Here is a 15,945-nt window from a genome sequence, read left to right on the forward strand (position 1 = left end):
TACAATCCTAAATATTAGCAGCTCGGGCACCACAGATGCAGAAAACCTATGAGGAAGAATTGCCCATTGTGATCACTAGTGGATTCCTGGCACCTCAAGACAGCTCTAGTGTCTTGTCCCAGAGTTGCTATCTATGGACAGCTAACAGAGCCTAAAGTTTCCATGGAATCAAACCTAAGAAGGGAAACTACATTTGCAGAGTGATGTTCATGGCACCGTGCAAAACAACAGTACATTGAAACCCATAGCACTGAATAGGGTGGGACGAACTTTCTAACTAGTACTCAAAATCTTCCTGATATAAGGCAACTTATCAAAAAAAACACCTGGTCACCATCTCCTAAATTGGAATTAAATCCTAAATTCTTTTCATATATATTCACCATTTCCCAAGTTAGTGAGGTAGTGTTGAGAACAGAGAACTGAGCCTGAAGGAAAATCCTCTGTTCCTTCTTTTGGAAAAGTAAAAACTGGAGGGGAGCATTTCCAGCCTCCTGCTCCCTCCCCTTTTAGTCACCTTTTACGACACACAAGGAATATTTGGGAAGTATTCTTTCTCCCCATCCCCAAGGATTTATATTCACAAATTTTGAAGTAAATATTTTCAATTAAATCCTTGTTGAAAACTAAGTCATTCAGGCATGGAAAGTAAATTTTTTCAGTGTCTTAAAATCTGTATTCATAACAATTCATACATAAAGCAATTAAATGATTAATTATGTGGCCTTTCACCATATCACAGGTCATTCAGTAACTTACAATATATTCACAGATAAGTGCCATCAATTACAAAACTGTCCTTTATAGATCCTCACAGGTGTTTTCTGAAGAAAATAATCCAGTTATGATCCTTCCATAAAGTATTTCAAGTAGTTCCTGTAAAAACTCATCAGTTTCAAACAACTCAATAATCAAGATACTGAAGCACTGCAAAAGCTAATATATGCATAAATAATGTTCCATAATATGGAATTCCATATTAGTCTAGGTCCTTTACATACACACAGCAGCTCCATGTAAAGTATATATTTACTTTCAACACTTCCCCAACCCTAACTACATCATTTCATGATTCTAGAATTATCATTATACTTAGATATTCCCTTGTGCACTTTGATATAGGGGGGAAAAAAAGATAGGTTCTTAAGTAAATAAAGGTCACACTGAACTGCTAGATAATATGATGCATTTATGCTTATGAACTAAGCCCTAATTCTTTGCGGTAATCGTACTCCTTGGTAGGTGGATAGTGCCCTACAGTAGTAACACGATGTAAAATCCTCAATCCAACTTGACTGCAAGGCAGCTGAGTCTCTGGTGCAGCTTCATGGGCTACTGATAAGTTGTCTGAGATTATCAGTTCACCTTCTTTCCACTGAGGCACGATGTAATGAGAAATTTAGTCATTAACTTTATAAGGAGAAAAATGGTTTTTAAATCACGAAAAGCTACTCTTCATATAGGAAAGGCCAATAAGTAGGGGAAATAAAAGCCTCACCCCTTATCATTTTCATTTCTATTATTTTTCATTTGTTTCTCATACTTGTCTGCTGTTTCCTATGTAAGCAAGGTAGCGCTAGGAATATACAAAGAAAAGACCTTATTTACTTGTATCCATTCTGTACATATCCAGATTTTAAACCTGTGATACAAACATTATTCCAAGATACATTACAGAAAACAGCACATCAGACAAACTGATCCTTTCCCTGTGTGGATTCTGCCCATCCTTCCAAAACAGGATGAAGCACTCATCATTTCCCTTGTTCACTGGCCTTATCTATGAAAACTAGCTTTCATTACCTCAAAATGCACTTGCTAGAAAGATTAATGCAGTTACTTATGATATGGAAATTCATTCAAGATTTTTCTCATTTTTATGTAATTTTATGAAATAATACTGCTCATATTTAAGAACTGTCGAGTCATGTATTTCTAAATACAAACAAGCACTCTTTTATAAACAATTAACAAAGGTGAAAAGTTATACCTTGTCAAATCCTTATCTTTCACTCAAGAGGATATTATCTAATTGATTTAATTATGAATCTTATAAAAAAGGACTAAAAATAATCTTTGTACATATACATACCTCATGTCTATACTGTCGAGCTTTGTTATCCTTGATGAATTCATGGTGTATCTCCTGAAGGATGGCGTAAGTCTCCTCCTCACTTGTATAGCGCTGCTGAGGAGTCTTATAATCCCATATAAATCCCTCAGTCATACCCAAGTGGAAACACAAAACCTGCCAAGTAAACCAGTGGAGCTTTAGCTTTCGATGCATAGTTTCAATACTCTAAGGAAATATTAATGAACAGCAATAACTACTAAATTGCTACATGCTTTCCTGCTGGTAAATTAGTCTGAACATTTAATTTTCTTTATCTATTATACTTTATCGCTGTCTCCCGCGTTAGAGAGGTAGCGCAAGGAAACAGACAAAAGAATGGGACAAACCACCCACATACACATGTGTATACATAAATGCCCACACATGCACATATACATACCTATACATTTCGATGTATGCATACATATACATACACAGACATATACATATACATACAGACATGTACATACTGATAACTGCTGCCTTCATCCATTCCCGCCACCAACCCACCAAGCATGAAATGGCACCCCCCTCCCCCAGCGTGAATGTGAGGTAGCGCTACGAGAAGACAACAAAGGCCACATTCATTCACACTCAGTCTCTAGCTGTCATGCGTAATGCATCGAAATCACAGCTCACAGTCTGAACATAGAAGCACATTATCATTATTACTAGGCAGTGTTCCATGGAGGAAGAAGGAAATGACAGGCTCCTTTGAAGTCAGAAGTTCCATAACAAGACTGTACTCCTTTCTGTCCACTGGCAATGAAGGTGACGTTTTGCTTGCAGGAGGAGTCTGGTAATATCCACATGTGGAAGGATGGAGTGAAAGAAGCTTTGAGTGTTTGGGGCCAGAACATGCAAGAGGGTGTGAAGCGTACATTGGGACAGAACAGACTGGAGTAATATGGCATACAATGAGCTAAAATCTGTCAAGTTGGTCAACATGACAGTCATGAAAAATACCCAGATTTTAGATCTGCAAATGATACTGACAGGCAAATCTGGGAAGTTACAGTCAATGAAAGTGACATGAATGTAACTTGGAAAAGTTTCAGTAAAACCAAAGTAGTGGAGACACATGTCCCAATGCATGGAAGACATTCTTTTTCTAAATCAAAGCCAAGGTGTTGGACAAATGAAATGATGAAGTGCTTGTTGTCTTACGGAAGAACCTCATAAGAAATTCAAAGAGACTAATAGCCAACATGATAAAAGAAATTAAGTAAATTCCCACCAGGGAAACTATGAGACTTGTACAACAAATTCTTAAGTTAGAAGAAAGAGAGTCATTACCCAGTCAATTCATCTATGAGTTGCAGAAAACAACGAATTAGTTCAAGGCAATCAAGTCATTGCAAAAATATAAAATTACATTTTCACATCCTTTATTTACAATCAAGAACACAACTCTTGTTCCAAATCCAGAATGCTCTGCAACAAAATGACATAAAGGTTGAAGATGTACCATCAGCATTACGAGGAATGTAAATACAGTAAACTCTTGATTTAACAGACCTCGGTTTAAAGGATTTCGGATTTAATGGACCAGGCAAATAATACATCAATCAATAATAAAAAAAAATTAAATCAAACGCCATACCATGTGCAATTCATATCGCATTTGTTTTTGGTAGTGTGGGGTATACTTGCTTTGTTTCATTCTCAGTTTGCATCCAGCTTCCATGCAGTCAAAGAATTGTGATTTATTCATTAAATAATTTTGAAATTCTTACAATTCAAAATGCATCACCTGATACAGGAGTTAAAAGAAAGCATGTGAACTGTATATTGTATTACTGTATATTGTATAAAATAATGGCCCATAGGTTACATTCTCAATTTAACACACTTTCGGCATTAATGGACACCCCCTTCCACCCAATTAGTCCATTAAATCAAGGGTTTACTGTATATAAAACGGCACAGCCCCACACCTTATATGAGGACAACGACGGAGGCGAAAAATGAGATGGTTAAGCCCCTGACTGCTCTTTTTGATGAGTCACTAGCTACATGAAAAGTTCTGAAGGAATGGAAGTTCCTAATAACCTCCACTATCCCAAACAGCCTTAAAGGAACTCAAAAGACCTGCTTCTGTTGGAATTCCTTTGTAAGTAGAGCATGTGAAACCAAGGAATGGGCTGCTGAGCCTGGTTTTGGAAAGTGAACTTTGGTTTTCATACATTATGCATGACTGCTACAGAGTGGATGTCAGCAAATGAAGCCATTCATCTATTTTTGGAACTACCTAACTTAACAAGGAAATAAATAAACATGAAAAAATTATCTGTGATGACAAAGAGATCACTGGAAACAGACTTCCCTGATTAAAAGCTCATATTACCATCATTAGCTTCTAAGACTATGGAAGAACAGTTTGGTTCCCTACTAAGTGGCTCAGGGACTGGAATGTATAGGCTAGCCAAGGCATTCACTCAACGTAAAAAGAAAAAAATGTGGTATCTGAATAACATATCAAAGAGTATTTTTTTGCTTTGTATTAATGAAATGGGAATGAAGTAAACAACAGAAATGCTTCTGTCTTTAAGATTTTGGGGTCATCTATATTGTGAAGTGATGAAGGCCACAGAATACGCGAGGCTAATCAACTACACTGGATTTGATTTGAGCATTTAATAACCTTCAAGAAGTTTAGTATTCTTAGAATTTTCAAAATACATTTCAGCTTGGGTAAGTTCATAATTCCATTTCACAGGAACATGATTTTAAAATCGATTCAAAGTGAGTGCACTCATAAACTGAAATCCAATAATCTGATAATGAGTGTGTAGAAATTAATCCACCCTAGAGTTGTCTGGAAAACTCTAAAAATCGCAGAGGATTCCTCATAGGGTAATTAACCAATATAATTAAGATCTTTCACCCAATAATGAACCATTCCATTTATGAACTGATATTTGTAGCTCATTTTGTCTTACCTTTTTCTTTGTGACAGGATGGGAGTATATGATTGGATGTGTGGGACCTGATCGGCGATCACTAACCATATACAGTCGTTCCCATCGTATTCGCTGCTCTAAAGGCAACTCTTCAATGATCTCTGTCAGCGGACAGAAGACTGTGGGACCAACAGTTGGTACACTAACCTGAAAAAAAGTTCAGTTCTGATATTTCTTTAATATAATACGTTGAACTTTGCATTAATTCAAATGAGTCAAATAAAAAGCAGAAATTTTTATATCTTTAGGATGGTAAACTGGCACTGCCATCAAAATGCCCTCCACAGACACACTGAAATGAGTTTCAGAGGCTTTTCTAACATAACGGGTTGAAATAAAACAGTTAATAAGATTATTACAACTCATCTAAGACTTTCAAAACTGTATACAGTCTTCATAAACTTGGCAGGTCACCTAATACCATAAAACTGATCTTTGCATTGCTAAGTTAGTTTATAAAATTATAAGAATTTACAACTACAGATGTCATGGGTCTACTGTGTCTATATTCTCTTTATTCAAATGATAGAAATGTTCAACAGATCTCAAAAGCCATCAATATCACCAGTTCCTCTTCAGTACCATTAGAAGTAATAACACAGCAATTCTGAAGATGACCAAGATGATACTAACTCTGCCCTTGAACCATCAACATTACCCATCTTCCATCTGGCAAGTAATCCTCTCTACCCCTATGAATAATGCATAAAGACCAGAAGAGGTACTACTCAATCTTTTTAAGTGAGTACTGTACACTGCTAAAATATCAAGATGTTTTCATTTAGTAAAAATTTCGATAAATGTTTTTTTTTGTGTTTTTTCGTGAACGCAAGAGTATTGGCTAGAATCCATATACTATCTGAAGTCTTCTATTACCTGAACATCTACAATTTTGTTTTGTTTTCATTATAAGGCATGGACAATGGCACGCCCCTAATAATGACCACCTTAGAAGAAAAAAACTGAGAGAAGGAATAAAGAAATTTACCTTAGTTCATGTGTTTCCAAACATGACTATTAAAGTTGGAAAATTTATATGAAGATGGAAAGATGGGAGATGAAAGATAATTCCAGTTTTGCTGTTCAAGAATAGAGGGAGGTATCATAATGGTGAATCTATGTGTGGCTAGTTTCCACACACATGCTATGGCAAGCAGCAGCCATCGAAAACCTGCTAGCAGCTTGAGAGAACAGTGGCTAAAAGAATACAATAACTGTAGAACAGGAGGAGGGCAGCAACATCATGGTAAATAGAAACGGAAGATGGAGAGAAGTGATGAATGGAGAATTAATGAGATGGAGAGCTTTTGATTCGACGTTGACTTATACAGAAAGATGAAGGAAGAATTGTCCTAGATATGTGAGCAGCACTCCATATCAGGGTAAATAAAACCCCTGTAAATATAAGACTGCATCTCTCAAGAAAAATCATTGGGTCACCTATCCAACATCACCAGCTTTTGAGGGGCAGACTTTGTGATTTTCACAATGGAGGACATGAATATGCACAATATATTTAAATAATTGCAGAGAAGCCACCTTTGATGATGGTCAGAGTTAGTGAGCATAAATTTGGAAATGGACCACCCCTGCCAAGTTTAGTTCAAATTAGCCATCTAGTTTCTGAAAAGACTGAAATGTCAAAAGTTAAAGGGTGGACTATTCCTGTAATTAGTAGCCATATTAAAAAGTGGTCAGGATCACCAGACTCAATTCTGAATAACTAAAACAACCAAAAAATTACATCTCAGGGATTCTAGAAATTATACAAAAATTATGCAATGTGCTGACTAACACAATGATGGACAACAGGAATAAGCAACCTATCTTCCTATACTAAAGGTTCTTACCATATGGTAAATTGCATAGCCAAATGGTGCCTCTTGAAAACTTCCATCAATGTGCCATCCTGTGCGACCAACATCTAAAAAGATATAAAACTTATATAATCAAAAGGAAGAATGTTAATATTTTGATGAATAATACAAAACATAAAGAATTAGGGCAGCAAATTCATAACATTGCTGGCTATGGAGAGTACTGTATGTCTGTCCATCTGTCTGCCTATCTATCTATCTAAATCTCTGATGACCGTTCTCTACAGGAACTTCGTCAAGGGGGTGGCTAAAGATCTCTATAATTGGTGATCCAGTGCTGCTTCTTAACCTTTAGTGCAGCACCCTTAACAGACCACTGGAAGATGGGTAACCCTAGTGCAATGTTTTCACTGGCTCGTATCCAATGTTCCTACTGACTACTCTTACCTATTGTTTCTACCTAAAGCTCCCACCCCTACCAAATACTTCTATTTGTTCCTACCTACTACTACTACTACTACTATCTAATGTTTCTACCTTCTACTTCTATCTATTGCTTTTACGATTTTTCCAATAGGCAGGGCTAGTGCATAGCGCTCACCACAGGAAAATCTAGTTATGAAAAATAAGCTACTAGAGTTAAGTGTTATGCGTGGCAAGGAGAGAATATATGTTTGTGGACAGAATGCCAACAGTCCAAGTAAAGGTGAGCTAGAAAAAAATACAGCTACCTGGTTCAGAGGGGTGCAACTTGATGACCACTGAAGTTCTGGCTGGCTATGCAGCTGTCACTACCCAGGTGGGTAGTACCAATAACATACCTCCCTGGACCAAGGCTTCTTACCAACTACTACAAACTACCACAAACTATATGTGTTGTTGACTGGTTGGTAAGGATATTCAATGTATGTATGAGGCATGGAGAGGTGGCTGAGGATTGACAGAATGCATGCATAGTGCCATTATACAAAGGCAAAGAGGATAAAGGTGAGTGCTCAAATTACAGAGGTATAAGTTTGTTGAGTATTCCTGGGAAATTATATGGGAGGGTATTGATTGAGAGGGTGAAGGCATGTACAGAGCATCAGACTGGGGAAGAGCAGTGTGGTTTCAGTATAAGTTTGTTGAGTATTCCTGGGAAATTATATGGGAGGGTATTGATTGAGAGGGTGAAGGCATGTACAGAGCATCAGACTGGGGAAGAGCAGTGTGGTTTCAGAAGTGGTAGAGGACGTGTGGATCAGGTGTTTGCTTTGAAGAATGTATGTGAGAAATACTTAGAAAAGCAAATAGATTTGTATGTAGCATTTATGGATCTGGAGAAGGCATATGATAGAGTTGATAGAGATGCTCTGTGGAATGTATTAAGAATATATGGTGTGGGAGGCAAGTTGCTAGAAGCAGTGAAAAGTTTTTATCAAGGATGTAAGGCATGTGTACGAGTAGGAAGAGAGGAAAGTGATTGGTTCTCAGTGAATGTCAGTTTGCAGCAGGGGTAGGTGATGTCTCCATGGTTGTTTAATTTGTTTATGGATGGAGTTGTTAGGGAGGTGAATGCAAGAGCTTTGGAGAGAGGGGCAAATATGCAGTCTGTTGTGGATGAGAGGGCTTGGGAAGTGAGTCAGTTGTTGTTCGCTGATGTTACAGCACTGGTGGTTGATTCGGGTGAGAAACTACAGAAGCTGTTGACTGACTTTAGTAAAGTGTGTGAAACAAGAAAGCTGAGAGTAAATATGAATAAGAGCAGGCTATTAGGTACGGTAGGGTTGAGTGACAAGTCAATTGGGAGGTAAGTTTGAATGGAGAAAAACTGGAGGAAGTGAAGTGTTTAAGATATCTGGGAGTGGATTTGGCAGTGGATGGAACCATGGAAGCAGAAGTAAGTCACAGGGTGGGGGAGGGGGTGAAAGTTCTGGGAGTGTTGAAAAATGTGTGGAAGGAGAGAACATTATTTTGGAAAGCAAAAATGGGTATGTTTGAAGGAATAGTGGTCCTGACAATGTTACAGGGTTGCGAGGCATGGGCTATAGATAGAGTTGTGCAGAGGAGGTTGGATGTATTGGAAATCAGATGTTTGAGGACAATATGAGGACAGTATGTGGTGTGAGGTGGTTTGACTGAGTAAGAAATGAAAGGGTAAGAGAGATGTGTGGTAAAAAGTGTGTGGTTGAGGGAGCAGAAGAGGGTTTTGAAACGGTTTGGTCACATGGAGTGAATGAGAGATGAAAGATTGACAAAGAGGATATATGTGTCAGAGATGGAGGGAACGAGAAGTGGGAGACCAAATTGGAGTTGGAAGGATGGAGTGAAAAAGATTTTGAGTGATCTGGGCCTGAACATGCAGTTTGAGCGATCTGGGCCTGAACATGCAGGAGGGTGAAAGGTGTGCAAGGAATAGAGTGAACTGGAATGATGTGATATACCGGGGTTGATGTGCTGTCAATGGATTGAACCAGAGCATGTGAAACATCTGGGGTAAACCATGGAAAGTTTTGTGGGCCTGGATGTGGAAAGGGAGCTGTGGTTTCATGCATTATACATGACAGCTAGAGACTCAGTGTGAACAAATGTGTCCTTTGTTGCCTTTTCCTAGTGCTACTTCACATGCATGCGGGGGGAAGCGGTTGTCATTTCATGCATGGCCGGGTGGAAATGGAAATGAATAAAGGCAGCAAGTATGAATTATGTACATATGTATATATCTATATGTCTGTATATGTATATGTACATATATGTTGAAATGTATAGGTATGTATATGTGCGTGTGTGGACGTGTATGTATATACATGTGTATGTGGGTTGGTTGGGACATTCTTTCATCTGTTTCCCTGCGCTACCTCACTGACGCGGGAGACAGCAACAAAGTACAATACAAAAAAAATATGAGGATTGGCATGATGCATGCATAGTCCCATTGTACAAAGGCAAAGGGGATAAAGGTGTGTTCAAATCACAGAGGTATAAGTTTGTTGAGTATTCCTGGGAAATTATATGGGAGGGTATTTAATAAGCAGGTCAAGGAATGTACAGAGCAGAAGATTGGGGAGGAGCAGTGTGGCTTCAGAAGTGGTAGAGGATGTGTGGATCAGGTGTTTGCTTTGAAGAATGCATGTGAGAAATACTTAGAAAAACACATGGATTTGTATGTAGCATTTATGGATCTGGAGAAGGCATATGATAAGAGTTGATAGAGATGCTGTGTGGAAGGTACTAAGAGTATATGGTGTGGGTGGTATGTTGCTAGAAGCAGTGAAAGGGTTTTATCACGGATGTAAGGCATGTGTACAAGTAGGAAGAGAGGAAAGTGATTGGTTCTCAGTGAATGTCAGTTTGCGGCAGGGGATCATGATGTCTCCATGGTTTTTCTATTTGTTTATGGATGGGGTTGTTAGGGAGATGAATGCAAGAGTTTTGGAGAGAGGGGCAAGTATGTAGTCTGTTATGATGATAGGGCTTGGGAAGTGAGTCAGTTGTTGTTCACTGATGATACAGCGCTAGTGGCTGATTCAGGTGAGAAATTGCAGAGGTTGGTGACTGAGTTTGGTAAAGTGTGTGAAAGAAGAAAGCTGAGAGTAAATGTGAATAAGAGCAAGGTTATTAGGTACAGTAGGGTTGAGGGACAAGTCAATTGGGAGGTAAGTTTGAATGAAGAAAAACTGGAGTAAGTAAAGTGTTTTAGATATCTGGGAGTGGATTTGACAGTGGATGGAACCATGGAAGCGGAAGTAAGTCACAGGGTGAGGGAGGAGGGGAAAGGTTCTGGGAGCATTGAAAAATGTGTGGAAGTCGAGAACGTTATCCCGGAGAGCAAAGCTGGGTATGTTTGAAGGAATAGTGGTTCCAACAATGTTATATGGTTGTGAGGCATGAGCTATAGATAGGGTTGTGTGGAGGAGAGTGGATATGTTGGCAATGAGATGTTTGAGGACAATATGTGGTGTGAGGTGGTTTGATCGAGTAAGTAATGAAAGGGTAGGAGAGACATGTGGTAATAAAAGGAGTGTGGTTGAGAGAGCAGAGGAGGGTGTATTAAAATGGTTTGGTCACATGGAGAGAATGAGTGAGGAAAGATTGACCAAGAGGATATATGTGTCAGAGGTGGAGGGAACAAGGAGAAGTGGGAGACCAAATTGAAGGTGGAAGGATGGAGTGAAAAAGATTTTGATCAATCAGGGCCTAAACATTCAGGAGGGTGAAAGGCATGCAAGAAATAGAGTGAATTGGAACGACGTGGTATACTGGGGTCGACGTGCAGTCAATGGATTGAACCAGGGCAGGTGAAGCATCTGGAGTAAACCATGGAAAGTTTTGTGGGGCCTGGATGTGGAAAGGAAGCTATGGTTTTAGTGCAGTTACACATGACAGTTAGAGAGTGAGTGTGAATGAATGTGGCCTTCATTGGTTAGCGGGAATGGATGAAGGCAGCATGTATGAATATGTGTATGTGTGTATATGTCTGTGTACGAATATGTATGTATACGCTGAAATGTATAGGTATATATATGTGGAATTTGTGGGCATTTATATAAAAAACATGTGTATGTGGGTGGGTTGGGCCATTCTTTTCTCTGTTTCCTTGTGCTACCTCGCTAACACGACAGAAACAAAGAATAATAAAAAAAATAATATATATATGTGTGTATATGTCTGTGTATGTATATGTATTTATATGTTTAAGTGCATGTGTGGGTGATTATGTATATACATGTGTATGTGGATGAGTTGGGCCATTCTTTCATCTGTTTCCTTGCGCTACCTCACTATTGCGGGATACAGTGACGAGCATAATAAAAAAAAATATTTTATATCATATTCATTTATTATACTTTGTCACTGTCTCCCGCATCAGCGAGGTAGCGCAAGGAAACAGACGAAAGAATGGCCCAACCCATACACATATACACGTATATACAAACAAGTCCACACACGCACATATACATACCTATACATTTCAACGTGTATATATATATATATATATATATATATATATATATCCCTGGGGATAGGGGAGAAAGAATACTTCCCATGTATTCCCTGCGTGTCGTAGAAGGCGACTAAAAGGGAAGGGAGCGGGGGGCTGGAAATCCTCCCCTCTCGTTTTTTTTTTTTTTTTTTTTTTTTTTTTTTTCCAAAAGAAGGAACAGAGAAGGGGGCCCGGTGAGGGTATTCCCTCAAAGGCCCAGTCCTCTGTTCTTAACGCTACCTCGCTATCGCGGGAAATGGCGAATAGTATGAAAAAAAAAAAATATATATATATATTATCACTGGGATAGGGGAGAAAGAATACTTCCCACGTATTCCCTGCGTGTCGTAGAAGGCGACTAAAAGGGGAGGGAGCGGGTGGCTGGAAATCCTCCCCTTTCTTGTTTTTTTTTTAATTTTCCAAAAGAAGGAACAGAGAAGGGGGTCAGGTGAGGATATTCCCTCTAAGGCCCAGTTCTCTGTTCTTAACGCTACCTCGCTAACGCGGGAAATGGCAAATAGTATGAAAAAAAAATATATATATATATATTATCCCTGGGGATAGGGGATAAAGAATACTTCCCACATATTCCCTGCGTGTCGTAGAAGGCGACTAAAAGGAGAGGGAGCAGGGAGGTGGAAATCCTCCCCTCTCGTTATTTTTTTTAATTTTCCAAAAGAAGGAACAGAGGGGGCCAGGTGAGGATATTCCGAAAAAGGCCCAGTCCTCTGTTCTTAATGATACCTCGCTAACGCGGGAAATAGCGAATAGTTTGAAAAAAAAATATATATATATATATATATATATATATATATATATATATATATATATATATATATAGTGAAAGCTTTGTGGAAGATGAAAGCTGGCAAGGCAGCAGGTTTGGATGGTATTGCAGTGGAATTTATTAAAAAAGGGGGTGACTGTATTGTTGACTGGTTGGTAAGGTTATTTAATGTATGTATGACTCATGGTGAGGTGCCTGAGGATTGGCGGAATGCGTGCATAGTGCCATTGTACAAAGGCAAAGGGGATAAGAGTGAGTGCTCAAATTATAGAGGTATAAGTTTGTTGAGTATTCCTGGTAAATTATATGGGAGGTATTGATTGAGAGGGTGAAGGCATGTACAGAGCATCAGATTGGGGAAGAGCAGTGTGGTTTCAGAAGTGGTAGAGGATGTGTGGATCAGGTGTTTGCTTTGAAGAATGTATGTGAGAAATACTTAGAAAAGCAAATGGATTTGTATGTAGCATTTATGGATCTGGAGAAGGCATATGATAGAGTTGATAGAGATGCTCTGTGGAAGGTATTAAGAATATATGGTGTGGGAGGCAAGTTGTTAGAAGCAGTGAAAAGTTTTTATCGAGGATGTAAGGCATGTGTACGTGTAGGAAGAGAGGAAAGTGATTGGTTCTCAGCGAATGTAGGTTTGTGGCAGGGGTATGTGATGTCTCCATGGTTGTTTGATTTGTTTATGGATGGGGTTGTTAGGGAGGTGAATGCAAGAGTTTTGGAAAGAGGGGCAAGTATGAAGTCTGTTGGGGATGAGAGAGCTTGGGAAGTGAGTCAGTTGTTGTTCGCTGATGACAGCGCTGGTGGCTGATTCATGTGTGAAACTGTAGAAGCTGGTGACTGAGTTTGGTAAAGTGTGTGGAAGAAGAAAGTTAAGAGTAAATGTGAATAAGAGCAAGGTTATTAGGTACAGTAGGGTTGAGGGTCAAGTCAATTGGGAGGTGAGTTTGAATGGAGAAAAACTGGAGGAAGTGAAGTGTTTTAGATATCTGGGAGTGGATCTGGCAGCGGATGGAACCATGGAAGCGGAAGTGGATCATAGGGTGGGGGAGGGGGCGAAAATTCTGGGGGCCTTGAAGAATGTGTGGAAGTCGAGAACATTATCTCGGAAAGCAAAAATGGGTATGTTTGAAGGAATAGTGGTTCCAACAATGTTGTATGGTTGCGAGGCGTGGGCTATGGATAGAGTTGTGCACAGGAGGATGGATGTGCTGGAAATGAGATGTTTGAGGACAATGTGTGGTGTGAGATGGTTTGATCGAGTGAGTAACGTAAGGGTAAGAGAGATGTGTGGAAATAAAAAGAGCGTGGTTGAGAGAGCAGAAGAGGGTGTTTTGAAGTGGTTTGGGCACATGGAGAGGATGAGTGAGGAAAGATTGACCAAGAGGATATATGTGTCGGAGGTGGAGGGAACAAGGAGAAGAGGGAGACCAAATTGGAGGTGGAAAGATGGAATGAAAAAGATTTTGTGTGATCGGGGCCCGAACATGCAGGAGGGTGAAAAGAGGGCAAGGAATAGAGTGAATTGGAGCGATGTGGTATACCGGGGCTGACGTGCTGTCAGTGGATTGAATCAAGGCATGTGAAGCGTCTGGGGTAAACCATGGAAAGCTGTGTAGGTATGTATATTTGCGTGTGTGGACGTATGTATATACATGTGTATGGGGCGGGTTGGGCCATTTCTTTCGTCTGTTTCCTTGCGCTACCTCGCAAACGCGGGAGACAGCGACAAAGTATAAAAAAAAAAAAATATATATATATATATATATATATATATATATATATATATATATATATATATATATATATATATCTTTCCTTCTTTTAAACTATTCGCCATTTCCCACGTTAGCGAGGTAGTGTTAAGAACAGAGGACGGGGCCTTTTTTGGAATATCCTCACCTGGCCCCCTCTGTTCCTTCTTTTGGAAAATTAAAAAAAAAAAAGAGAGAGGGGAGGATTTCCAGCCCCCCGCTCCCTCCCCTTTTAGTCGCCTTCTACGACACGCAGGGAATGCGTGGGAAGTATTCTTAATCCCCTATCCCCAGGGATATATATATATATATATAGAAAGAAAGAAAAAGAAAGAAATACATATACAGACATATATATATATATATATATATATTCTTTTTCTTTCTTTCAAACTATTCGCCATTTCCCGCATTAGCGAGGTAGCGTTAAGAACAGAGGACTGGGCCTTTGAGGGACTACCGTCACCTGGCCCAATTCTCTGTTCCTTCTTTTGGAAAATTAAAAAAAAAAAAAAAACGAGAGGGGAGGATTTCCAGCCCCCCGCTCCCTCCCCTTTTAGTCGCCTTCTACGACACGCAGGGAATACGTGGGAAGTATTCTTGCTCCCCTATCCCCAAGGATAATATATATATATATATATATATATATATATATATATATATATATATATATATATATATATATATACTGTATATATATTGTACAAAGGCAAAGGGGATAAGAGTGAGTGCTCAAATCACAGAGGCATAAGTTTGTTGAGTATTCCTGGTAAATTATATGGGAGGGTATTGATTGAGAGGGTGAAGGCATGTACAGAGCATCAGATTGGGGAAGAGCAGTGTGGTTTCAGAAGTGGTAGAGGATGTGTGGATCAGGTGTTTGCTTTCAAGAATGTGAGAAATACTTAGAAAAGCAAATGGATTTGTATGTAGCATTTATGGATCTGGAGAAGGCATATGATAGAGTTGATAGAGATGCTCTGTGGAAGGTATTAAGAATATATGGTGTGGGAGGCAAGTTGTTAGAAGCAGTGAAAAGTTTTTATCGAGGATGTAAGGCATGTGTACGTGTAGGAAGAGAGGAAAGTGATTGGTTCTCAGTGAATGTAGGTTTGAGGCAGGCGTGTGTGATGTCTCCATGGCTGTTTAATTTGTTTATGGATGGGGTTGTTAGGGAGGTGAATGCAAGAGTTTTGGAAAGAGGGGCAAGTATGAAGTCTGTTGGGGATGAGAGAGCTTGGGAAGTGAGTCAGTTGTTGTTCGCTGATGATACAGCGCTGGTGGCTGATTCATGTGAGAAACTGCAGAAGCTGGTGACTGAGTTTGGTAAAGTGTGTGAAAGAAGAAAGTTAAGAGTAAATGTGAATAAGAGCAAGGTTATTAGGTACAGTAGGGTTGAGGATCAAGTCAATTGGGAGGTGAGTTTGAATGGAGAAAAACTGGAGGAAGTGAAGTGTTTTAGATATCTGGGAGTGGATTTGGCAGCGGATGGAACCATGGAAGCGGAAGTGGATCATAGGGTGGGGGAGGGGGCGAAAATTC

At 39.4% G+C, this 15,945-nt stretch overlaps 1 protein-coding gene across 1 annotated transcript; it reads right to left on the reverse strand.

The window, feature by feature from the left end:
* Nucleotides 1-653: 653 nt before the first annotated feature.
* Nucleotides 654-7,055, reverse strand: LOC139765376 (uncharacterized). Its single transcript, XM_071692755.1, has 4 exons — nt 6,927-7,055; nt 5,056-5,223; nt 2,093-2,248; nt 654-1,375 (listed from the first exon to the last, which is right to left on the reverse strand). Exons 1-4 carry the CDS (start codon nt 6,927-6,929, stop codon nt 1,196-1,198), a joined length of 507 nt encoding a protein of 168 aa, XP_071548856.1. The 5' UTR covers nt 6,930-7,055; the 3' UTR covers nt 654-1,195.
* Nucleotides 7,056-15,945: the final 8,890 nt, after the last annotated feature.

Source organism: Panulirus ornatus, chromosome 54 (assembly GCF_036320965.1).
Source record: "Panulirus ornatus isolate Po-2019 chromosome 54, ASM3632096v1, whole genome shotgun sequence".
NCBI lineage: Eukaryota > Metazoa > Arthropoda > Malacostraca > Decapoda > Palinuridae > Panulirus > Panulirus ornatus.

Coding starts and splice junctions, on each gene's coding strand:
- LOC139765376 (XM_071692755.1), bottom strand. Junction 2,249..5,055: donor ATCCTGTCACAAAGAAAAAG/GTAAGACAAAAT, acceptor TTTACTTGGCAG/GTTTTGTGTTTCCACTTGGG. Junction 1,376..2,092: donor CTCGACAGTATAGACATGAG/GTATGTATATGT, acceptor ATCGTGCCTCAG/TGGAAAGAAGGTGAACTGAT.